Source organism: Lycium barbarum, chromosome 4 (assembly GCF_019175385.1).
Source record: "Lycium barbarum isolate Lr01 chromosome 4, ASM1917538v2, whole genome shotgun sequence".
In the NCBI taxonomy this organism is placed as follows: Eukaryota; Viridiplantae; Streptophyta; class Magnoliopsida; order Solanales; family Solanaceae; genus Lycium; species Lycium barbarum.
In genome coordinates, this window is record NC_083340.1 from 140,928,935 (window position 1) to 140,953,664 (window position 24,730).

The 24,730-nt window shown below is 35.2% G+C and overlaps 3 protein-coding genes and 1 non-coding gene across 4 annotated transcripts; all 4 read left to right on the forward strand.

Moving 5' to 3' along the window:
* The first annotated feature begins 2,750 nt into the window (after window positions 1–2,750).
* Window positions 2,751–3,857, forward strand: LOC132638735 (glycine-rich cell wall structural protein 2-like). Its single transcript, XM_060355514.1, has one exon. The coding sequence runs from the start codon at window positions 2,868–2,870 to the stop codon at window positions 3,636–3,638; it is 771 nt and encodes a 256-aa protein (XP_060211497.1). The 5' UTR covers window positions 2,751–2,867; the 3' UTR covers window positions 3,639–3,857.
* A 4,145-nt stretch (window positions 3,858–8,002) lies between these two features.
* Window positions 8,003–13,366, forward strand: LOC132637934 (putative glycine-rich cell wall structural protein 1). Its single transcript, XM_060354945.1, has 2 exons — window positions 8,003–8,185; window positions 12,872–13,366. The coding sequence occupies exons 1-2, from the start codon at window positions 8,003–8,005 to the stop codon at window positions 13,364–13,366; spliced, it is 678 nt and encodes a 225-aa protein (XP_060210928.1).
* A 958-nt stretch (window positions 13,367–14,324) lies between these two features.
* Window positions 14,325–21,619, forward strand: LOC132636688 (heterogeneous nuclear ribonucleoprotein 1-like). Its single transcript, XM_060353677.1, has 5 exons — window positions 14,325–15,018; window positions 15,468–15,693; window positions 16,415–16,846; window positions 17,264–17,996; window positions 21,133–21,619. The coding sequence occupies exons 2-5, from the start codon at window positions 15,472–15,474 to the stop codon at window positions 21,144–21,146; spliced, it is 1,401 nt and encodes a 466-aa protein (XP_060209660.1). The 5' UTR covers window positions 14,325–15,018; window positions 15,468–15,471; the 3' UTR covers window positions 21,147–21,619.
* A 2,478-nt stretch (window positions 21,620–24,097) lies between these two features.
* Window positions 24,098–24,178, forward strand: TRNAL-CAG (transfer RNA leucine (anticodon CAG)). Its single transcript has one exon. It is a non-coding gene; the product is annotated as a tRNA-Leu (tRNA).
* The last annotated feature ends 552 nt before the right edge of the window (window positions 24,179–24,730 follow it).

Here is a 24,730-nt window from a genome sequence, read left to right on the forward strand (position 1 = left end):
AGACTAGAATTTAACAGCCTGCAATTGTAGAGTTCTTGCATCAAACTTGAAATATTTAAATTCTCGATTAATTTAAAATGCATATGTTCCATAGATTTTAGTTCTTTATATGTGTGGTACAACTAGTTATGGTTTAGTCGTAATTTATTAGTCTTTTCAACTTTTAGTTTACGAGATATGAAAATCAATTGAGATTTTAAAATTTACAAGTATATTGTTTTCGTTTATAACATAAAAAGCACAAAAAGTTAATTGTTTGCGTACTTTTGTTTATAACAGCTAAATGAGATCTAAATATCGAATGCCAGTATACATGCATAACAACACCTCACTATAGCAGCCATGAAATTTCCGGACAAACGCTGTCACTATAGAGAGGTTTGACTGTACTTGTTCTTTTCTATATTGGTTTTCCAGAAGACCTAGCTAGATATCTCTCAATCAACTTGCGTAAGCCCATAGGACAGCTTGTAGAACATGTTTGCACTACAAGAAAAAAGATATTTGGCAATAATTTTTTTTTGTTGTCATAGATTTATTATTGTTGCAAAAAATACTTTTGACAACAACAAAAAAAAAATTGTTGCATAAACTTTTCCCAACGGTTGTTATCGCAACGACGTGCAACAACTTTTTTTTTTTGTTGTCAAAAGTACTTTTTGCAACAAGAATCAATACTATGGCAACAAAATTAAATTGTTTGGCAACAAAAAAGTTCATTTGCCAACAATAAAACTAAGTTATTGCGAAATATTAAATTTTTTGTTGTCATTTCTATACTTTCTTGTAGTAGTGTTGATCAATGTTTTTTTCGGTCAACATGTTTGATCAATGTTACCCTGACCCCATAAAATAGGAGTTTGTTTTACCAGCCTAATATTCTTCTGATAATCTTTGTCAGGAGCTTTTCAAAGTATGCCATTTTCTTCCTTTCTGTGTACAAGGGGCATCCTAGTTAATTAAAAGGGGAATTGCTGGTGTATAAACCTTGTCCAAGTATCTTGTTAATTTTGGAGAAAGAGGCCTTTGAAGAGGTGCAAAATAAGTTTTTGTCATTCACTATATCACTATTAAAAATATAGGAACTAGTGTGGACAAATTTTGTAGCTAAATAGCAAAATCTGTCGCTAATCCTATTTAATGACGGATTATCGAAAAATTATGTTAGCTACGAGTGATTCAGTAACGGATTAACGACTAAATTCATAGCTAATTTCAGTTTTATTTGTATTACATTTGACCTCAGCTCTTTTCATATAGCCTCACTTGTTTCATAATTAACTTAATTGCACTATCTTTCAGCACCGAAAATAAGAATATTATCTCCATAGGCCAGGTGGTATATATGAGCCCTCTAGTATTCATGGAGAAAGGCACAAAACAAATTTGGGGTTACTGTACAAACTATTCAACATAAAGATGTGAATAACCCCTTTCCGGAGCAATTTATTATACTAATTGATCAGTGCTAAACTTAATCTTCAGATGACATGAATCCACCAATTATTGAAGCCAAACTGCCTTAACACAGATGTGATAAATGTCCATAACATTTATAACGGATACACCGTAAACAATAACAACATACCCAGTGTAATCCCATAAGTGGAGTCTGGGGAGAGTAGGATGTACCATCTTCCTGATAGAACTCACAGATAGGCACTTTACCGATTGCAATTTGAACATAAACTATAGTGTCAAAACTAATCGAAATTTAACCACTCTTTCATGGAGAAATAATATTCGAACAAAAATACCCAAACTTAAAAAAGCGACAAAGATCCACTTATTCATTTTTATTTTTTTTCCAACTGGAGAATTCTACGCTAGAATTTTAAGCTATGAAAATGAACTCCATTAAAAATCTACACTAATGCTTAATTTTTCTAACTTGATTATCTAAATGTCGAGTAGTTAAAGTCATGAAATTTTAAGACTTCGAAGTTCAAAATGGATACAAATAATGTTTTCTACTTTCAATAAATAAAGCGAAACGCAAGATATAATTCCCTTTAGTAACTCCTCTTCATTGATGTTCAACCATGTACATTCACTTCATTCTTGTGTTTCATTAACGTTCTGCAAGCGTTTATATATTAATTAATGTTAATATCAATAATAGTACTTACTATTCTATTAATAACTTCAGGCTTCAAGCTCCTATATAACCTCCATATGCAGATTTTTCATAGTACCTCAAATATTCATACAATCTAAGTAATATTTTAGCATTTTCATGGCTACTTCAGCATTCAGCCTCACTAAACAAAGACCAGGAAAGCAAAGTAAGATATATTACTCTTCCTTCTTCACACACACACATACATATAAATACTTTTCATTTATATATATATAATGACGAAGGGATGAACCACTTACGTTCCCTAGCTCCGCCCTTGTGTGGAAGTCCTAGCGATTGCATTCCAATTTTGTGGCGGACGGTATTGTCACCACCAAAGTCTTGTTTTTATTGGTGACCTCATGGCTCGCCACAAAAAGTCATCATTGAAAATTTCATTGTATGTAGTGATGTTGTCGGAAGCAGGGGTGGAACTACTTATTTGTTGAAAAGTAATACTGGACAAATAGGATAAAAATAATTATATATATGAATTGTTAAATCCCTTTCACATTGTAGAACCTTAATGTAGTATAGTAAATGTGGTTTAAAAAATTGTTTAAATCACACATTCAAATTCCAGGTGTTGCATTTTTGTAGTTTTTAAAATCTCCTTGATAGAATTTCTAGCTCCATCATTGATAAGAATACATTTTTCACTGCCCTTTCATAATTTTCATCGTGGTTTAATGTCTTATTGTCTTAACTAGCAATTATTTTTTGTGTAGTGGTGACAGTAGTTACAAAAATGAGATGCAAGTTGATGCTGCTTGTAGTTCTGGGAGTTCTAGTGCAAACTTCCTCTGCAAGGAAGCTACTTGGGGATCCAATATTACCCAATTTCAACGGTGGATTCGACCAAATTTTAGGTGGTCTTGGCGGCAGTGGTGGCGGTGGCAGTGGTGGAGGTGGAGGAGGAGGAGGAGATAGTAATGGTGGATCTGGTGCTGGATTCGGATTTGGCGAGGGTCATGGATCGGGTGCAAATGATGGATTTGACCAAATTGTGGGAGGTATTGTTGGTGATGGTGGTGGCGGCGGTGGTGGAGGTGGAGGTGGAGGTGGAGGTGGAGGTGGTGGTAGTGATGGTGGATTTGGTGAGGGTCATGGATCGGGTGCAAATGATGGATCTGACCAAATTGTGGGAGGTATTGTTGGTGGCGGCGGCGGTGGAGGTGGTGGCGGAGGTGGTGGTGGCGGCGGCGGAGGTGGAGGTAGTGATGGTGGATTTGGTTCTGGATTTGGATATGGTGAGGGTCATGGATCGGGTGCAAATGATGGATCTGACCAAATTGTGGGAGGTATTGTTGGTGGCGGCGGCGGTGGAGGTGGTGGCGGCGGCGGAGGCGGAGGTAGTGATGGTGGATTTGGTTCTGGATTTGGATATGGTGAGGGTCATGGAGCGGGTGCAAACGGCAGCGACGATGGTGGTGGAGGTGGCGGCGGTGGCGGTGGTCAAAATGGCGGTAGTGGTTTTGGCGCCGGAGCAGGATTTGGCCAAGGTGGTGGTAGAATTTGATTTCACCATTTGCTCAAACATTTTTTTTTCCCGTATAAATAAGTGAAAAGCAAATTAAAAGCATTAATTTGCTATAGGGGCTTATTCTTCATCCTAATTTTTAGCATGTGCAATTCCGCAAGTGATTTTCTTGAATAACATTTTGCCACTGCATTGTTTTTTATTATTAGAGACATGTTAACAATGTTGAGATATGATGTAAGTCAACTCTTGTTTGATCAATTTATCTATTATAGTAATGAACCTCTTTTAATCTACGAGGAGATAATTAAATGATCAAAAGGTCTACCATTCAAATGATTGAACTATGAGTTTAAGTTGTGTGGAAGAATATAGAATATGAGGCTGTTCGATTAAGTTTATAAGCAGGTCATTAAATTATACGCATGTTTTGACTTATGTATACGTGTGATAAATATCAAAAGTATTTATAAGATAACGGGTCGTTTGATATGCGAATTAAATTATCCCGGATTATAATCTTGGGACTAATTTATTCCATAGGTGGGATAAAATAATCCCAAAGGTTAATGGGGATAATTTGGGATATCCATCTTTAAGTTTGAGCTTCATTTTATACCCTGATAAGTTTATATCTTCTGCCAAACAGAGTACAAAATTAATCTCAAACTTAGTAATGGGATATTCCACCTTATCCCGTGTACCAAACAATCCCTAAGGGGTCGTTTGGTTTAAGGACTCATTAGTCCCGGGATTATAATCCCGGGACTAATTTATCCCATCAATTGGGATTATTTTATACCATCTAAAAGATGGTATAAAATAATTCCAGTATAAGTGAGTTAAGAAGGTATAAGCTGAGTTATTCCAGCACTAATTTTTATACCATGTTTGGTACAAAATATAAATTTATCCCAGCACTAATTTATACCTTATAACAAACATGGTATAAAAATTAGTGCTGGGATAACCCAGCTTATACCTTAAACCAAACGACCCCTAAGTGTTTAATCAATCAAAAATTATAAGTTAATTTGACAAGCAACCATTTTATTATTTTATTATTAATATCATTTCTAATTTTCAAAACACCCTTCTCAAAACAAAATTCCAAACTTTCTCTTCACCAGATGTCCATCGTTCTTCCTTCTCTTAAAGATTATTAACTATTTAAGATTAACTAATTCATAGACCACAAAATTTAAATGATAGTGTGGTTATACAAATGTTTATTTTAAAACCAAAAAATATAAAAGTCCTTCTTACTTTTCTAAGCTCTATGTCGAATCAAACCAAGATACATAAAATGAAAAGATAATATTTAATTTAAGACCGAAGATATTTCATCCATCCACCACATTTCTTGGTGGGAAAGTATTCAATTTTAAACTAAACTTTAAATCGAGATTAAAATAATACATACAATTACAAATCAAACATTGATTAACTATTTAATTGTTTGCAAATTGAACTCACCTCTTAACTTATTGCAACTTTATGCTTCTTTTTCCCTTTTTGATTTTGTCCATTTTTGGGTCCAAAATGGAAAAAATAATTTTCTTTTATTATTCACAACACCCTTCATCTATCTAAACACCAAACCAGAAAAAAAAAAAAAAAAACTTCAAACAAACCATCTCCTCTCTTTTTTCCTTCCACATTACACCAATTTTCCCAGAAAAGTATATATTTAAGGAAGGAAATTGGAGGACAAGCAAAACCAAATCCTTCATATCAAATCACACCAAATTCTTCTCTCTCATTACCACAAAAACATTGAAAATTTTCAATCAAAAGAATTTTTTTTTATCAAAAAATCAAAACTTTAAAAGGGTTGAATCAATATCTTATTGTTAACATAGTGTGTACAAAGTCGATGCGATCAAGCCTGTCGGGTTTTCAATGAAAAATCGACGCAATCCGTCTGTTTTGGCCCTCGATTTTGGGTAATTTTTTAGTAATGTAGTCTTGATGGAGGTGTTTTTCTTTGAATTTGGAATGAAAAGCCTCTAAGTTATTTTCAATGAACTATTCATAAAAAGGTTAAAGGTTTTTTTTTGACTTTACTTCTACGGTTCTACTAACGACATATACTTGGATAATATTTGGTTGAAGTTAAAAAGACGATAGTTATAATTGAAAAAAGTATTTAGATTTCCAAATTATATAAATTTTAATAATTTGGTGTTATCTTTATTCTACATATTTTGTGAAATCATTCACAAGTTTTGCCGGATGGGCAAATCTTATCTATGCTATTCAATTATTCACAAGTTTTATGGAGCGGCCACAACTCAGAACCATCTTCATTATATTTGTCTTGTCAAATTGTTCATATGTTTTTTTTTTTTTTGGATGGGTGTATCTTGCATGAGTTGTTCAATTGTTCAAAAATTTTGCCGGACATGTTATTTTGGCATAATACATAAATAGGCCCTCAAAGTTAGCCTCAGCTGGCAAGTACGCCCTCCAACTTTGGGTGTGCACAAGTAGGCACCTGAACTTGTTTAAAGTTGAACACGTAAACACAAATGTTGATGTGGCACTCACATGAAACATAAATTTTGGAGGTGCCTAGATAATCATTTTGTAAGTTGGAGTGTTCAACTGACAAAGTGGAGACAAGTTGAGGTGCCTACTTGTGCGCACCCAAAGTTGGAGGGCATATACTTGCCAGCTGAGGCCAAATTTGAGAGTCTGTTCATATATTATGCCTATTATTTTCATTCTACCTATTTTGTTACAAGTTTTGCCAAAAAGGTATCTTGCATGTGTTGTTCAATTGTTCACAAGTTCTGTTATGCGATCACAACTTGTTACAATATTTATTCTACCTATTATGTTAAATCATTTAAAAGTTTTATAGGACAAATACAATCGTTCACAAGTTTTGCTAGCGGACGGGCAAAATTGATAGTATTTGCCTTTTTAATACAGATGGTGTAAAGAAATTTGCACTAACAAGTCATCCAAAAGATACAAATTACTCTTAAATTCTCCATAATTGGTGATTTGTAGTTTGATAATAAGACAAGTTATCTCCCTGTAACAAATAAAGATCATCTAATTGTGTACGAATTTCTTGCTCCGTTAGTGAATAATACAGTATTAATTAGTTAAACTCAATTTTATATGCCTACGTAGCTCATCTACATAGCAACTGATAAGTGATAAAAGTTACACCAATGTAATGCTTAATTGTTGCTGAACTTGATCATCTAATGTCGAGTAATTATGTCATTGGATTTTAAGATTTCCATAAGTTTAACATGAAGACGATAAACATATTTGTGTGGCAAATAATGTTTTCTACTTTCAATAAATAAAGCGAAACGCAAGATATAATTTCCTTTTAGTAACTCACTTTTCTTTATTGATGTTCAACTACGTATACATTCAGTTCATAGTCATTTTTTTCGGTTTTGCAAACGTTTATTAATAAATTAATTAATTGTACTTGCAGTAATAATATTACTAACTATTCCATTGATACCTCCAGGCTTCAAGGTACCTATATAACCTCCTTCCTGTGCATATATTTTCATAGTACCTCAAATATTCATTCAATCTAAGTAATATTTTAGAATTTTCATGGCTACTCAAGCATTCAGCCTCACAAAGCAAAAACCAAGAAAGCAAACTAAGATATATTCCTCTTCCCTCTCCTTAATATGATATATATGGATAGAAATAAGAAGTCTTCTCACTAATTAGAAGCTGACCTTAGTGGCAGAGTCGGACTTTTTGAGAGATTTCAGAATATAAAGAATTAAACACACAACAAAGTCAAGAAAACTCAATATTTGTTGCATATAAATGAAAATAATTTTATCTTAAATATACAGCGGTGAAGGAGGCTCGGATGAACCGCATGCGCCCTTGAAGATCCACCAATTGATTGGAGGTGATCCTAGCTATTGGTATTCCATTTTTGTGGCGAATAGTGGTTACCACAAAAATTCTTGTTTTGATTGGCGACCTCATGGCTCGCCACCAAAAGTCATCATTGAAAATCTCATTTCGGAAGCAAGGTTGGTGCTACCTAACGGAAGGGGTTTTGAATCCTATTCATTGAAAAATAATAGTACTACACAAATAGGATAAAATTAGTAGTAAAGTTTTGAATCCCTTTAACTTTAGCAGTAAAAGTTTTGAATCCCTTTAACTTTAGAGAAACTTTTAATGTAACAGTAAAAGTAGTTTGAAAATTGACTTAGACCGCCGCACATTCAAATTCCAAAAGTTTTATATTTTTCATTTTTAAAATTTTCTTTGATAAAATTTCTAGCTCTGTTACTGACAAAAGGCTAAATGTTCTACTGCTCTTCATAATTTTCATTGTGGTATAACTAACAATATGATTTTTTATTTTTTTTTGTGCAGTGCTAATAGTAGATTCAAAAATGATCAAATGCAAGTTGATGCTTGTTGTTGTTCTGGGAGTTCTAGTGCAAACTTCCTCCGCAATGAAGCTTCTTGGGGATCCATTATTACCCAATATACCTAACCTAAATGATGGATTTGACCAAATTATTGGAGGCCTTGGAGGTAGTGGCGGCGGCGGCGGAGGTGGAGGAGGAGGAGGGGTAATAATGGATTTGGTTCTGGCTTCGGATTTGGCGAGGGACATGGATCGGGTGCAAATGGTGGATCTGACCAAATTATAGGAGGTGTTGTTGGTGGTGGCGGCAGCGGTAGCGGCGGTGGAGGTTGTCACGCCCCGAACCATGGCCTGGGCGAAACACGGCACTCGGTGCCTTACTGCATGTGACCGAGCGAACCACATGGCTTGCTGAATCTTCATGAGGCATAACATGAGCGGAATCTAACGTGAATGCATGATGAGCCTTTATAAAACGTAGTAAGTCATAATACTTAATAAAATATACTTGTTTAAACATGAGTGCGGAAATAACATGAATGAGCCAAAATGGCTATACGACTCTGAATGTCTAATATAACATAACTGACTTGTCTAATCTATGAAACTTCTATCATGAGTCTGACTGGAAAACATACTTACCGGGACAAGGCCCCCAGCATACCTTAGATGCATAACTAATCATAAAACAAAAGTTGACTAAACCCCGAATGAGATGGGGCTCACCAATATGCTGATACGAATGCTGTCCTACCGAGAAGATGTGTCGTCCTGTATATCAGTACCTGTATCGTGAAATGCAGGCCCCCGGGCAATAAAAGGGGACGTCAGCACATTGAATGTACTGGTATGTAAAGCAACTGACAGAAATAACATGGGACATGGAATAACATAATAAGAACTGAAACTGAAAAACCTGGACATGAGCATGAGCATAAGCATGGGTACATATATATATATATATATATATATATATATATATATATATATATATATATATATATAACATAAGTAAAACATGATAAGTAGGGAGAGCATTTCATAAACCGACATGTGATATCACCACGTGGGTACGTGGAGTCTGGTACCTCGCCGGACCAGCAGAGCCCCCATACCTTGCCAGGGTATAAGGTGGTAACGTGCCTGATGGATCCATTCAGTGTAAAATTAAGGTATCGTCCTAACTGGGCGGAGCGATCCTTGTCCTATGGTGGCTACATAGTTTCAGGCTATCTGAGCCTTCTCGGTAATTCGTGCAACTCCCAAAAACATGAACATAATATAGTTGGCTAAGAAGCCCATGATTTTCGTGAATTAACTTGTACTTGTCTTGTAATCATGATTTCACGAAATAACTTGTAAACATGGTTTCATGAAATAACTTGTAAATATGGTTTCATGAAATAACTTGTATTTAACATGTATGTATCTTGTATCATAACATGAAAGTAATTATATAATATAGTTGCATGAAAACTTGTAGACATGTAGGATATTCATGAAATAATCATTTTTATTTAAAAACATGCATGCAAGAACCCATGGAATACGAGATATGGGTTTTCATGGATTACAGACTGATTCTCAATAATCATATGGAGTTATTAAGAACACAATGATAGAATCATAGCAATTCATACTATAATCATGGACATGGACCTAGGGTTATCATGAGCATAGTATAGAATAGAAACCCTAGTTTTTTAAAGTTTCATACTTTATGGATTAGGAGGCGTGGGGAAGAATAATGATGTTCCCACACGTAGATAGTAACTCTACATACCTTAGTCGCTCCAAAACTTGAATTAAAGACTTGAGCTTTGAAGAAGATTTCCAAAATCTTGAATTCTTGAACCTTGAGATAGGTTTTCTTGAAAACCCTAGTTTAGGAATGATGATTTCTTGTTTAGATTATTAGAGTATATGCTAGAATTGAGTTGGAATAATTAGAGTAGGCTTACCTTGGTGTTCTTGATGATGGAGGAGGGTAGGAGGTTCGTTCTAGGGCTTGAAGGAATGAAAAATAATGATGTGAACTAATACGGACGAATATATACTGTTCTGGAAAATTAAAATTTCCGCCCAGTTAAATACTGGCCGTATTTTGAAATACGGGCCGTATTTTGAAATACGGACTGCACTGCGTTTCTTCGGTAAAATGGTCATAACTCTTTGCAAAGATGTCCGTTTGACCCCTATAATATACCGTTGGAAAGGTATTTCAAAGCTCTACAACTTTCATCAAGGAAGTTTTCCAAAATTAAAAATATGTTTTGAAATACGGGCCGTATTTTGAAATACGATCCGTATTTAACCATTTGACATCCAAATGCCAAATTCCAGAATGCTCAGAAATCCTTGGTACCAGTAGTCACGCTCCGAACCATGGCCTGGAATAACACGGCACTCGGTGCCTGACTGCATGCGACCGAGCGAACCACATGACTTGCTGAATCATCATGATACATAACATAAGCGGAATATAACGTGAATGCATGATGAGCCTTTATAGAACGTAGTAAATCATAATACTTAATAAAAATACTTGTCTAAACATGAGTGCGGAAATAACATGAATGAGCCAAAAATAGCTATACGACCCCGAATGTCTGACATGATATAACTGACTTGTCTAGTCTATAAAACCTCTATCATGAGTCTGACTGGAAAACATGCTTACTGGGACAAGGCCCCCAGCATACCTTAGATGCATAACAAACCATAAAACAAAAGTAGACTAAACCCCGAATGATATGGGGCTCACCAATAAGCTGATACGGATGCTGTCCTACTGAGCAGATGTGTCGTCCTGTATATCAGTACCTGCATCGTGAAATGCAGGCCCCCGGGCGATAAAAGGGGACGTCAGTACTTTGAATGTACTAGTATGTAAACACATGAGAGAAATAGCAGGCACATGATACATGAACATGAAATTGAAACTGAAACTGGATACTGAAACTGATCATAAACATGAGTGCTGTCAACATGAAGAAATCTGTAATAATCTGTAATGATCTGTAATATTCTGTAATAATCTGTAATATTCTGTAATACCGACATGAACCACCACGGGGAGAAACGTGGAGTCTGATCTTTGCCCGATCAGCTAAGCCATCTCGTACCTTGCCGGGACACGAGACATGAACATGACATGAATGGATCCAAAATCCCTCAATGGGAAAAATATGAAGGAATCGTCCTAACTGGGCGGAGCGATCCTTATCCTACGTTGGCATACGTAGTTTCAGGCTATCTGAGCCTTCTCGGTAATAATACAACTCCCGAACATGAAAATAACTGAAAACATGATTTCTGAATCTTGACATGAACATGGGTACATGAAGACATGACAATAAATACATATATAAAAGTTTTTCATGAAAATAAGCATAATATCTCATATCTTGTGTTATAGAACCCATGGAATGCAAGTTATGGGTTTTTCATAGATTACGGACCGAGTCTCAATTACCAAAACAGTAAATTAAGACTAATCAAACGGAATTGTAACTGACCATATAATATACATCATGGTTCAAGTGTCTAGGGTTCAACATGAATATGCCTAGAATCCTAAAACTTGGTGTGTAATCATGGAATATTGAAACATGGGGAAGAACAAGGATGTTCCCACACGTGGATAGCGCATACATACCTTGACTTCCTGCTTTTGAGCGTATCACAATGTCCTTCAATCCCTTTAACTTCAATCTATAGCAATACATGTCATAGGGATTATATATTAGCAACAATATCCATGCTTTGTTCATCTAAGCATTTTATCAAACACTTGGTGGGCATGAAGCTCCACAACCCTCACTAATGGTGTTTTCTTCACCCAATACCCATTCTATTACTTCTAGCTACTTCTACAATCTCAATTAGATGTAATTAACATCATTCTCCATCACTCATATGAATACAACAATCCCAAGTCAACAATCCAAAAACCCTAGCATAGTTCATATAATTCTCTTTATCAAACCCATTTACTATTCTCCCAAGAACTCATCAACACTTTAATCATCATGAGAAAGTCATGAAACTTACCTTAGATAGTGGTTGAACAAGTCTTGAGTGGAGTTACTCCTCTAGCACCAAAACCCTACTTCACTTCCCTTGGGTTTTCTTGAATTAGATGAACTTTGGCTAGATTTCATACATTTGGGTTCATAGATTTGGTGTTATTGATCATGGATTTCCCTTGAATTTTCTTGTGGATGAATGTTGGAGAGTATTTTAGAGGTTTTCTTGACCAAGAATGATGAAAAATATGATTTTGGTCGAGTTGGGTCTTATTTAAAGTTGTCCAGAAAATTCTGGACAAAATCTCTCTGGCACACTTTGCGGCGGAACTGCGGGGCCGCATGTCGTGTTTGCGGGCCGCATCTTGAGCCGCATAGTGTGACAGAGGGTGATATTCTGCCGAACAGTCTGTAGTAAAATGGCCATAACTTTTTGTACATAGCTCCGTTTAAGGCCCATAATATACCGTTAGAAAGCTATTTCAAAGGGCTACAACTTTCATCAAGGAAGTTTTCCCAAATTCTCAATTAATAAAGGGGTTATGGTCGTTGGAAGTAAGACCTTCTATAAACTCACTTGCAAACATGCTCCATAGAGTGGTTTTCAACTTTGCTTTGCCCAAAGACTCTTCTCATGTCTTGATTGGGTTTCAAACACCATTTATACACTACTCAAATTGGGTTCATCATACCCCCATCTTATAAGACAAATCTTAACCCGAAGCTACGAGGCGTTACACCAGTATACGACTTGAATTACGGCCCGTATACTGAAATACGGTCACTGTTCATAGGCGTAAACCCCCATCTTACAACTGAACAGGGAAATTCCAATTTCCACATTCTTTATCTGATATTCTAAGCCTAGGATCATAGTCGAAGCTTACGTTAAAGGTACGGGGTGTTACAGAGGTGGGGAAGTAGGTAGTAATGGTGGATCTGGTGCTCGCTTTGGATTTGGCGAGGGTCATGGATCAAGTGCAAATAGTGGATTTGACCAAATTATAGGAGGTATCATTGATGGTGGTGGTGACGGCAGCGGTAGAGGTGGGGGAGGAGGCAGTAATGGTAGATCTAGTGCTGGCTTCGGATTTGGCGAGGGTCATGGATCAAGTGCAAATGGTGAATCTGACCAAATTATATCAGGTATTGTTCGTGGCGGCGGTGGAGGTGAAGAAGGAGGTAGTGACGGTGGATTTGGTTCTGACTTTAGATATGGTGAGGGTCACGGATGGGGTGTGAATGGTAGTGGCAGCAGTGGCGATGGTGGAGGTGGCGGCGGTGGCGACAGTGGTCAAAATAGTGGTAGTGATTTTGGCGTCGGAGCTGGATTTGGGCAGGGTGGTGGTGGATTGTGATCTCACCATTTGCTAATATAATTTGTTTTGCATACAATAAGTGAAAAGCAAATTAAAAGCAATAATAATTGGCTATAGGGATTATTCTTCATCCTAATTTTAGTGTGTGCTATTTCTCCGGTGGTTCTTGAATTGTAACATTTTGATACTACCATTTTTTTGTTATTAAAGACAGTGTTGACATGATGTAATTCAACTCTTGTATGAACTTCTTCTAATCTATATACAAGGAAATAAATGATCAAGAAGTCTATCGATGAAATGATGGGATTATGAGTTCAAGTTTTGTGTATTATGATGTTTGGTTATATTTATCAGTTGGTGAAATTGGCTCATAACTATTTTTTGGCTTATTTTCGCGTTTGATAAATACTCAAAGTATTTGTAAATTATAATCAATCAAAAGCCATAAACTGGTTATCCTCAACTTTTGTTTTTTCAGGTTGTAAACACTTTTGAGTTGACAAGCAACCTTTTTACTATTTCATTTTTCATATTTTTTTATAGTTCTCAAAATACCATTCTCCGGACAGAATCTCGAGCTTTTAGATCTTTAATTTAAGACCACAAAATATGAAAATCTTTTTTAAGTTCTATGTCGAATCAGACTAAGACACATAAATAAAACAAATGGAGTAATTTTTATTTTTGAAGTTTTGAAAGTGAAATTGCTATTTTACTTGAAATACAGTTCAAACCAATTTTTCAATTTTTTTTTTTAGTTAATCATATATTATTCAGAAATCATTATCCGATTAATTCTTATGTCTTTATTTCCAAAGTTCGAGCCCAAGTATCAAGACCGAAAATACCTCATCCATCCACCACATTTCTTAGTGGCCAAGCATCAATTTCAAACTAAACTTCAAATCGAGATTAAACTAATACACACAATTTCAAATCAAACATTGATTAACTATTTAATTATTTCCAAATTGAACTTACCTCTTAACTTATTACAACAACTTTATGCTTCTTTTTTTTTTCTTTTTGATTTTGTCCAATTTTTGGGTCCAAAATGAAAAAAAACAAACAAACTTTCTTTTATTATTCACAGCACCCTTCATCCATCTAAACACCAAACCAGAAAAATAAACTTCAAACAAACCATTTTCCTCTCTTTCTTTCCTTCCACATTACATCAAAATTTTCCCAGAAAAGTATATATATATATATATAAGGAAGGAAATTAGAGAACAAAGCAAAACCAAATCCTTAAACAGATCAAATCACACCAAATTCCTCTCTCTCATTACCACAAAAACATTGAAAATTTTAAATCAAACTATAAAAAAAAAAAAATGAAAACTTTATCAAAATCAAAACTTTTTAAAAGGGTTGAATCAATCTGTTATTGTTAACATATTTTGTACAAAATCTTGAATTATTTAAAAAAAAAAAGAAGTAAGAGGGCAATATTTATAGAGGAGGAAAGAACATTGCCCTCTGTTCTATTATTAAAGCCTCCTCTTTTTTTTTTTTTTTAGATCTTTCTAATCAAATTGTTGATTTGGGTATTTTTTATTTTTCCATTTTATTATTGGGTTGTTGTTTTCTTGATCATCTAAGGATCTGTTTGGCTTTGATTGAATCTGATAATATTTGATCAGTTTTCCAGATTCTTGAGGCTGTCATTATACTTCATAGTAAAGGCATGAACTTTAATGTTTTTGGTTGCTATTTCTTAATCTGTATTTCATTTTATTAAGTAATGGATTTGGTGAATTAAATGCTCCATTTTGGATTTACTTTAAGCTCTATCATATTATGCATAATGGGTTTTATTCCAATGAGCAAATGGTATTTTGTTTTAAAAGCATTTTTTGTTGTTGAGAAATTGACATAAATAGCCGCCGACCAAAATAATAGCTAGCAAATGTGTAATTTTTGCATATTAGTGTATAATATACATAAAATATACATTTTTGATACATAATGATTTTTTTTTGTATATTTGGCTAGTGAATGTAATTTTTTTGGTCGACCGGCCAAATGTGTAACTTTCCCTTTTTTTTTTTTTTTTGCGGGCTTTAAGTTGCATAATGTTGAGTGGAAAATTTGGAAATGAGTTTTTGAGGGGTTTTCATTTTGGTATTTGTAGGAAAATGCAAGTTGATCTTGGTAAGTTATTTGTTGGCGGGATTTCATGGGACACAAATGAAGAACGATTAAAGGAGTATTTTAGTAGTTATGGGGAGGTTGTAGAAGCTGTAATTATGAAGGATAGGACTACTGGCCGTGCTCGTGGTTTCGGTTTTGTGGTCTTTGCTGATCCTGCTGCTGCTGAGAGGGTAGTTAAGGAGAAACACAACATTGATGGCAGGATGGTAAGCTCTTTAAGTTTGCCCATATTTTTCACATTTTGTTTCAATTTTATTCTATGAATGAGTAGCATGATGATTTAAAATTTATGAAAAATCTCCACTTTTCATTCAACCTAAAACAAGGCGTAGCATGACAGTATTATGAAGATTTAACCAAATGATCTGGTCCTTTGTGGTATCCTTGATGTGCTCAAGCAATGTCGAGTATTTATTCTAATTTTATAGCATTTTGTTATCACACTTTTCCCATCTTCTACTTTGTTCTAAACTTTGCGCGCCAGAAGTACACAACTTGAAGTAGGCATGTGGCCAGAGATTCCAAGTATTTTTCACTTTATTGGGAATTTATGAAGTTGGAGTTGAAGATGGAGTTGTGTTTAGTTATACTTTGTTTATAGGAAAGAAGATAACACTTTATTTGGAATTTATGAAGATGGAGTTGGAAAACAGGTTTGGAGCACTTTTCCAAATTTGGAATGCAACTCCAACTTTGATTTGGAAATTTTATAGCCAAACACTGATTTTGAAATAAATTGAAATTTATTCCGGGAAAAGTGAATAATTCTCATGGAAAAACTGCTCCTTATTCTCATTTTTATAGCTTTTTTTCATCACACTTTCCGCGCTTCTACTTTGATCTGAACTTTGAGTGCCAGAAGTACACAACTTTAATTCTGTAGTTACTTCATTTTTACCGAGATCTCTTTCAATCCTCATTTTAAAGGTAGAAGCAAAGAGGGCAGTTCCACGGGATGACCAGAGCACGACAAGTAGAAGCAGTAATAGTATTCACGGTTCTCCTAGTCCTGGTCCAGGACCAGCACGTACAAGAAAGATTTTTGTTGGAGGTTTAGCATCCACTGTTACCGAGGCTGACTTTAAGAGTTATTTCGAACAATTCGGAACAATCACAGATGCAGTAGTTATGTATGATCATAACACTCAAAGGCCTAGAGGATTTGGATTCATCACTTATGATTCAGAGGATGCAGTGGATAGAGTCTTGCTCAAGAGTTTCCATGAGCTGAATGATAAAATGGTTGAGGTCAAGCGAGCTGTCCCCAAAGAGTTATCCCCGGGTCCTAGCCAAAGCCCACTTGGTCGGTACAACTATGGATTAAATAGGATGAATAACATCCTTGATGGCTACGCACAGGTAAGGGTGTCAAAATGGGCGGGTTGGGCTGGATTTGTGCGGGTCAAAATGGGCAATGACCCGCCCAAATGTTACTTGGGTAGAAATGGGTTGGGCCAAAAAAGCGGGTCATAACCTAGCTCGCCCAATTTTTACTAAGTTTTAATTTCTTTGTTTGTTTCTTAATTAATTTTTTAAGTACCGTATAAAACTATTTTCTTTATTATGGCTATATAAGCATATCAGATTTAAAAAATTGTCTTTTTGAAAATATTTTGACAAGGTTTCTATGGGTCAGTCTGGGCTACATATCAACCCAAATTTATAAATGGGTTGAAAGGGGTTGTGCTAAAATGGGCGGGTCATTAACCCGGCCAAACTTGAAGAGGCTGGTCGGGTCATGTTTTAATGAACTAATTTTGACACCCCTATGCACAGGGATACTCTTCAGGTACAATTGGAGGATATGGAGTCGGGATGGATGGTAGATTTAGCCAAATCGCTGGGGGTAGAAGTGTCCTTTCTCCATTTGTTTCTGGTTATGGCGTGGTTCCAGGCCTGAGCCCAGGATATGGGGGAAGTGCAAATGTTAACAGTAGTTTAAGCTATGGACGGGGACTAAATCCATATCATAGCTCAAACAGGCTTGGTGGTGGCATTGGGTTTGATGTCCGAAACGGAGGGGACACATCATTCTTAAACTCCGCAAATCGCAATTTATGGAGTGACGGAGGACTTCGTCATGGAACGAGCTCCACAAGCTCTAACATTGGAGGAGGAAACTTTAGCAACAGCGGAGTTTGGGGTTCATCAATTTCCTCTCAAGGCATTGGAGGAAATGTTTCTAACAAAAGTGGAAATCTTGGTTATGTGAATGGTGACATTGTATACGGGTTGGCTGGAGGCTATGGAAGAAATGTCACAAAAAGTGGGACCGCTATGTCATCATATGCTGCATCTAGGGGTGGTTATGATGATGGGGGTGCTTTAGCTGATTTCTATGGTAGTGGTTTGGGATATGATGATCACACTTGGCGTTCTTCGAATCCTGAGCAGAATTCAACTGGTTCTCTTGGTTATGGACTAGGCAATGGACCCTCTGACATGTCACCTCAAAGTTCTGCAGGTTACGTTGGTAGTTATGGAGTTGGTAAAAGACAACCAAACAGAGGTAATTTTCTCATTGTTCATGGTTATGCTGTTGTCTTTGTTGTTATTCTTATAATTTTGGACAAGTATAACTCTCATATGATCATAGATACTCCCTCCGTTCCAATTTGTTTGTCTTATTTTCCTTTTTAGTCTGTTCAAAAGAGAATGTTGCTTTCTATATTTAGTAACTCTTTACACCCCAACATCCTACATATGACATATTTAAGACCACTAGTTCAAAGGGCATTTTGGTACAATACACACATCTTTAGTTTAAGACCACAATTTTCAAAAGTCTTCTTTATTTTCCTGTACTTCGTGCCGAGTCAAACTAAGACAAACCAATTGAAACAGAGGAAGTATAAGCTTCCAGCAATTTGAATCAACGTTAAATTCTTTACGCAGAGCATGATTGTGCTTAAACTTCATCTTTAGGCTCTTTTTAGTTTTTATTTTCCATAGATAAAAGAGAGTGTATGTTACTGTCAGATTATGGTCATTTGAAACTAGAAGAAAGGGTCGAAATTAGCTGGCCAAGTTGATCAGGGAAAGCAAGAAAGGATTCATGAAATAGCGATCCCACTGTTACTCAACCCTCTTTTTGGTGATTTCTATTATTTTGGTAATTTTTGTTTGTTGTTGGTTGTTCCCTTATTGTTCTAGAATTCTAGTTATGCTCTTTGCTTTCACAATCCAGATGGGCAGCTAAGAATTACTATTTTTAGGACTTAGTATTTCATAAATATTGGGTTTCCAACAAGGTGTTGTGACTTAAAAATATGTAATTGATAATTGGGCTTTTTTGTTTCTTTTCTGTAACTTAAGCCTGTGATTTTCTTTAGTTGTCCTAAGTGTAATAGCTGGATGGGTATAAGTCTAAAGATAACGTTGATTTAGATAGTTTATGATTTAGATAGTTTACTTTATCCAGTGATCTGTTCCTACAAAGAGAGGGCCAAATAACTAAATTTTACGTTGCTATTTATACTAATGAGACGTAGCTTGCGGGATCCAAGATCTAAAAGATAAAAATATTTGTTAAGCATGGTAAAATAGAGTAAAGGAACCTGAAATCAATTTATGCTATTCACAAGAAATATGATATTGATCTGATAACGAACAATTTTCTACATGGGAAAAAATAGAGGAATATTTTTGAACTTTATCATTTTGGTTTGATCATAATATCTGATCTTTCATGTAAGTATACTTAATTAAGAAACTTTGGCATGATTTTGTATACTTTCTCTATTCCGACGGATCAGAAGTCCTTGATATTTGTTGCGCCAACTCTCCTTGGAGTAGAGACTATTAAATGATGAGTTAAAACGCCCTTCAAAATTACCTTGTAGATACAATTGATTCATGCGTTCCATGACATCTCTTCTCACTGTTTCAATTGAAAAAATACAATAACTAAACCTCACCTAAGCTCGTAGGGGCCTGCTGTATGTATTCTCACTATCAAATTTGCTCCATTTAGACCTGTCTCACTCCACTGTTCAATATATTAAGTTCTCCAGCCTTAAAAAATTCTCTTTATTTTGTACTGACATACAATTCTTCAACAAGATTAAAAGGATCCTCGGCTCTCAGATATTGGGATAAAATGGTAGCATAGCAGTAGGAGTTGGTCTTCTTCATCTCAACTAGTTGGTATTGCCTATATGGGTTGTATTCTATTTTTAGTTAAGTCTCCATGAACTCCAAGAGATTTTAGGTCCTTCGAGACCTCCGTCTTGTGGTTTTAGGTGTGCTTTGTCCCTTTTACCACTACTTTCTTAGACAGGTTGTATTGCCCCTTATATTTCATATTAGTGCCTTTTGATAGCATATCGGAAGGTCGTCACCGTTCGGGTTTGACATCTCTTTCTCTGATTCCATCAACTCTCTCCACCTCTACCTTTATAATTCACTGAGGATATTAGATTTCCTAAGTTCTGACCGGTTCTTCCCGTTGTTGAAAACTTTTGAACTTACTCAACTAAGCTCAATTCTAGTCAAGAGAGCAATTTCTCCATTTCAAAAGCCTCATAAAAGTGTATATAATTTAGCCAAAGGCACGAAGAATCCTGTGGACCCTAACATGGTTAGGTTTTTCCACAATTGCCAAATGGTTGCACATGAGAGCATTTGTGCCCTTTCGTGCTTCTATTTCTGGCCTGATTTTTGCCTCGGTTCTCACCTAGTTCTGGTCATACACTGTAGCAAACATGTGTGGTAGGTTCCGAGATTGAAAGGTGGTCCACTTTTCTCACTGGCCTTTCTGACCTTGAAAATGGTCAGGTAGCCTTCCTGGTTTGTTGTTGTCTCATCTATTGGTCACAAGCACTGAGCAGATGCATGTGATGAGAGAATAAAAGAATCCTTCAGCTAGAAATGAAAAAGTTTTGTTGTTGAAGTGTGTGACCATCTCAGCTAAAAGGTCTCTATTGAAGAGAACAAACTTTTATGCCCGTTAGAAAGGACACTTTTATTTCTGTTAGAGAGAACACACTTTTATTTAGTCAATTATATTCTCAATATACCCCCTCACATGCAAGCCTGATTCTTTTTCGCGGGCCAATCACGTGAAAATTCTTTTCGATAATGGGGTTTAGCAGTGAGGCTCGAACCCAGGACTTCTGCCTGCTCTAATACCATGTTAAAGCGTGTGACCATCTCATCTAAAAGCTTAAGCTGTTAGAGAGAGCACACGTTTATTTGCTTAATTATATTCTCAAGCATTTGTAATTTATTGGAAATAATTCAGAGGCAAATTTCCTTCTTAGTGTTCTTCCATAAGATGAAATTGTTCTTCTGTGGATAGGCTATGGAATAGACAAAGCTTTTCAAAGGACAAAATTGAGCATGACTGTGATCTCACCAAAATGTTTGAAAATTATATCCTCTCGAGCTTCTTGGCTTAATTTTCATGTAATCCTTGTCTGCTGGGAACCTTGGTGTTCTCTGATAGCAATTTGACCAGAAAATATATTTGTGTGGCATGAGCTTCGACCAAATAGTTTTATCCGCATACCCTTTACTTTGTTTTTATTACATGATATTTCCTTAAATCTCCTCATCCTCCCTTCCTTTCCTTCCTAAATATGTATGTACATTTGCAATTACTCAATTATGCTAAATCTTAATATACTGTTGTTCTATTGATGCAGGAATTGACGGCTAGGAGAATATCGCAAACCAAGGCTGTTATAGTAGGTGAAACTATTTTTGTCGAAGTTGAATCATGATTTTTGAATATTTCCACAATTATATGAAAGCTGAGAAGTTAAAGAATTGGACTTCCTTTTGTAGGGCACTTGGAGTGTCTGTTTTTTGAAGGTCTAGATATAGAACTTTGCAAAACACTTTGTTTTAAAAGGATATTTTTTGGAGTTATGTTTTAGAAATTCCTCTTTTTTTTTCCCCTTCAAGTGAGGTGTAAAATCTTATTGCAGCTGCAGCAATACATGCAAAGGAAATAGACTTTTTTTTTTTTTCACAAATTTTTTATATTCCCTGTTTTTGCTGTAATATAGCTGCACATTTGCAGTTTCTTGTCTGCTATCTTTTGATTTGTAGTTCCCTTAAAACAGGAGTTTCCTTTTCATTTGATTGTATGTGAGGTTGATTTAGTATGAAATATGCATACTGAGTAAACTACAATATATTCAGGTTGCTATATTTTCTTGGTATCTATATATTAAATTGAAGAAGAAGTTGCATTATGGAACTAATGGGAAAAACTTTTATATATTGACAGAGTGAAGATATATAAAAATGGAAAAGGTATAAGTTTTGATTTTTGTTAATAGTTGGAGTTAAATATACTTCTAATGTTTATAAGATTGTTTGAAATATGCTCTTATTTACTAATGGTAATAGTTTTCCAACAAATGACCTGTTTTTGTAAGGGAAAATGGTCAAATTTTCTTTGCACTATGCGAAATGGTCTAGATTTGCCTTTGAACTTTGAAGAAGTTGCCAACTATTATGATGATAGCAACTAGGGGTGTACATGGATTGGGTTGGCTCGGATTTCTTAAACACCAAACCAAATCAATTGCGTCAGGTTTTTAAATTTATATACCAAACCAATAAAATTTGGGTTTTTCAACCTCGGGTTTTCTCGGGTTATTCGGGTTGTTTTCGGAATAGTCTTACAAAATATATAACTTTTACTTCAAATATTTCTTTAGTCCTATTAAGATATAACTATGTAATTAAAGTGTTTCATAAGAAAATAACATAAAATGTGAGAAGAGTGATGATATTGTATTAAAATATTCAACAAAAGATAATAAGATCGGTTAAAATAAATATTGCTAATTAATAAGCCATAAAGAAAATGACCATAATCTAAAAATACTAAGTCATCCTAAAATAAGTACGACTAATAAGTATTAATTACATGACAAGAAAAAAAATTTAAGTAATGTATTTTCACTCTCTAAACCAATTATGCAAAACTAAAGGAGATATATCCTACATTAATGTCATTCCTAGTGGTAAATTGAGTTTCTTTTGTTAGTATTAGTGTTGAGTTGGTTTTGGTTTGGACTTTATATGAGTTAATAACATTCACAGGATATAAAACCTATTCACATTCAAAATTCTAATTTCAACCTTGAATAATATGATAATAGATAAAAAACTACAAAAAAAAATTAAGAAATATTTATAAATTACATTACAAATAAATATTTTTATGTATAAAATATTTTAAAAATTGAATACATGTAATGTCGGGTTGGTTTAGTTCGGTTTGACTTTTTTTAGCTAAAATCAAACCAAACCAATTATGGTCGGGTTTTTTTTTCAACACCAAACCAAGTCAAACCAAACCACTAATCGGGTTTTTTTTCTCAGTTTGATTCGATTTATCGGTTTGGTGCGATTTGTCGATTTACTTTGTACACCCCTAATAGCAACATCCTCTTCTTTAATACTCAGAACCTCCTACAACGAGGTGTCTATTCCCCAAGCTTAAAATAACACCCTCAGGCCCAAATTATCCCGAATGAAACTTCAGCAATGAACAATTGCAGCACCTAGTTAAATTTTCACTTCTTTCGGAAGTTCATAGACACGGTTTCATCACCAATCCTTCTCAGATCATCAACAGGGGCGGTCCTATGTGGTTTCAAGTGTGTTCATATGAACCCACTTCGTTGAAAAATAACACTGTATATACATGTATATTTAATCTGTTTTTAAAATATATATATGTATATACAGTGTTATTTATATATTTCTTATATATTGAACCCACTTGGTAAAAACCCTAGGTCCGCCACTGATCATCAATGATCATGCTAGACCTCCATATCAACCTCTCAATGTTAAAACAACTTAGACAATATTTAGCTTCTAAAGTTGCAACAATATTATGGCCGTCAAGATGAGGTTATAGTGATTATTATAGGGCAGTGATCTAACGATATATGTAAAATGATGATAAGAAAAGTGGTAAAGTGGAAGATAGTTTGAATGTGGTGAATTTTATGTCCTGCGAGTTTTGTCGGAGGGAAGTGGTGCTGGAGTAATAGTGTTTTTCAAATGGCGTATTTTAGAGTGGAGAGAATCAATTGTTATATTGAGCATTGATGCAGAGCAATGATGTATAGTAAATGAGAAAAATGAAATTTACACAATTTCGCAAAGTTTAGGGTAAAATTTGAACTATTTCGCATAGTTCAATGGCAAATTTGGCAAATTTGATAGTTTTTTCTTGTAAAAAAGTCTCACGTGTTTAAGAACATCCATCGTTAGTGAATAAGGATATATTTTGACCAATCTTATGCTATAAGGCTATATTTGACCCCAGCTGTTACGGAACGACAAATTTAGATCATTTTACAAAGGTGCAAGGACAAATTTGCCTTTTTTCCTTTGAAAAATAAGGTAAGTATGATATTTTATTACATATTAGACTACTTTAATAATGTAAAAATAGTTTTACACGATCAATTCATATAAGTTAAACCTTTCGCTGGTTATTCTTAACATTATCTCGAGAGAAAACATAAAGAAGACATCAATGAATACATATAAAAGACACTTGAGAAATGTAAAACAAACTACCACCAACTTAGGAAAACAGATATAATGAATAATGGATGAAATCAATAACAAACCGTCAAGATGGCCGAGTTGGTCTAAGGCGCCAGTTTCAGGTACTGGTCCGAAAGGGCATGGGTTCGAATCCCATTCTTGACATAAGTTTATTTTTTAATCTTAAAATAAATAGGGATATCATTAGGGTTGTAAGTTTTTGATTTTTAAATACAGGTCGATCTGTTATTGAGTCATAGTACAATGGCGTATATTGTAATTAACCCCAACAAATTGTCGAAAAACTATGCAAACTAACGCCCCCCCCCCCCCGCCTTTTTTTTTTTTTTTTTTGAAACTAACGCCCTATTCATGGATATAGGATTCAAACTTGGTTCCGGAATACGTCCCCACGTGCTAGTAATTGAGTTTTGTAGATACTTAGTGAATCTTTTGACACATAAAGTTACTAGATTCTTCTGAATCCGTATATTAGCCTATATCCGGCCTGCCTTGCAATTTCTAGCTTAGGTCCAGGTCTGAGCAATAAAATATAGTTTTGCTAACTGTTACTTATACTTAAGTAACATATGTGGTATAGTGTACTCAATATGGTGCAAGTTGCGGGGGACTCTTCACTTTCGTTGTCGCACCCGTGTCGGATTCTTAAAAAATGCACTACTTTTGGAGTGTCCGATACACACCCGTCGATATTTT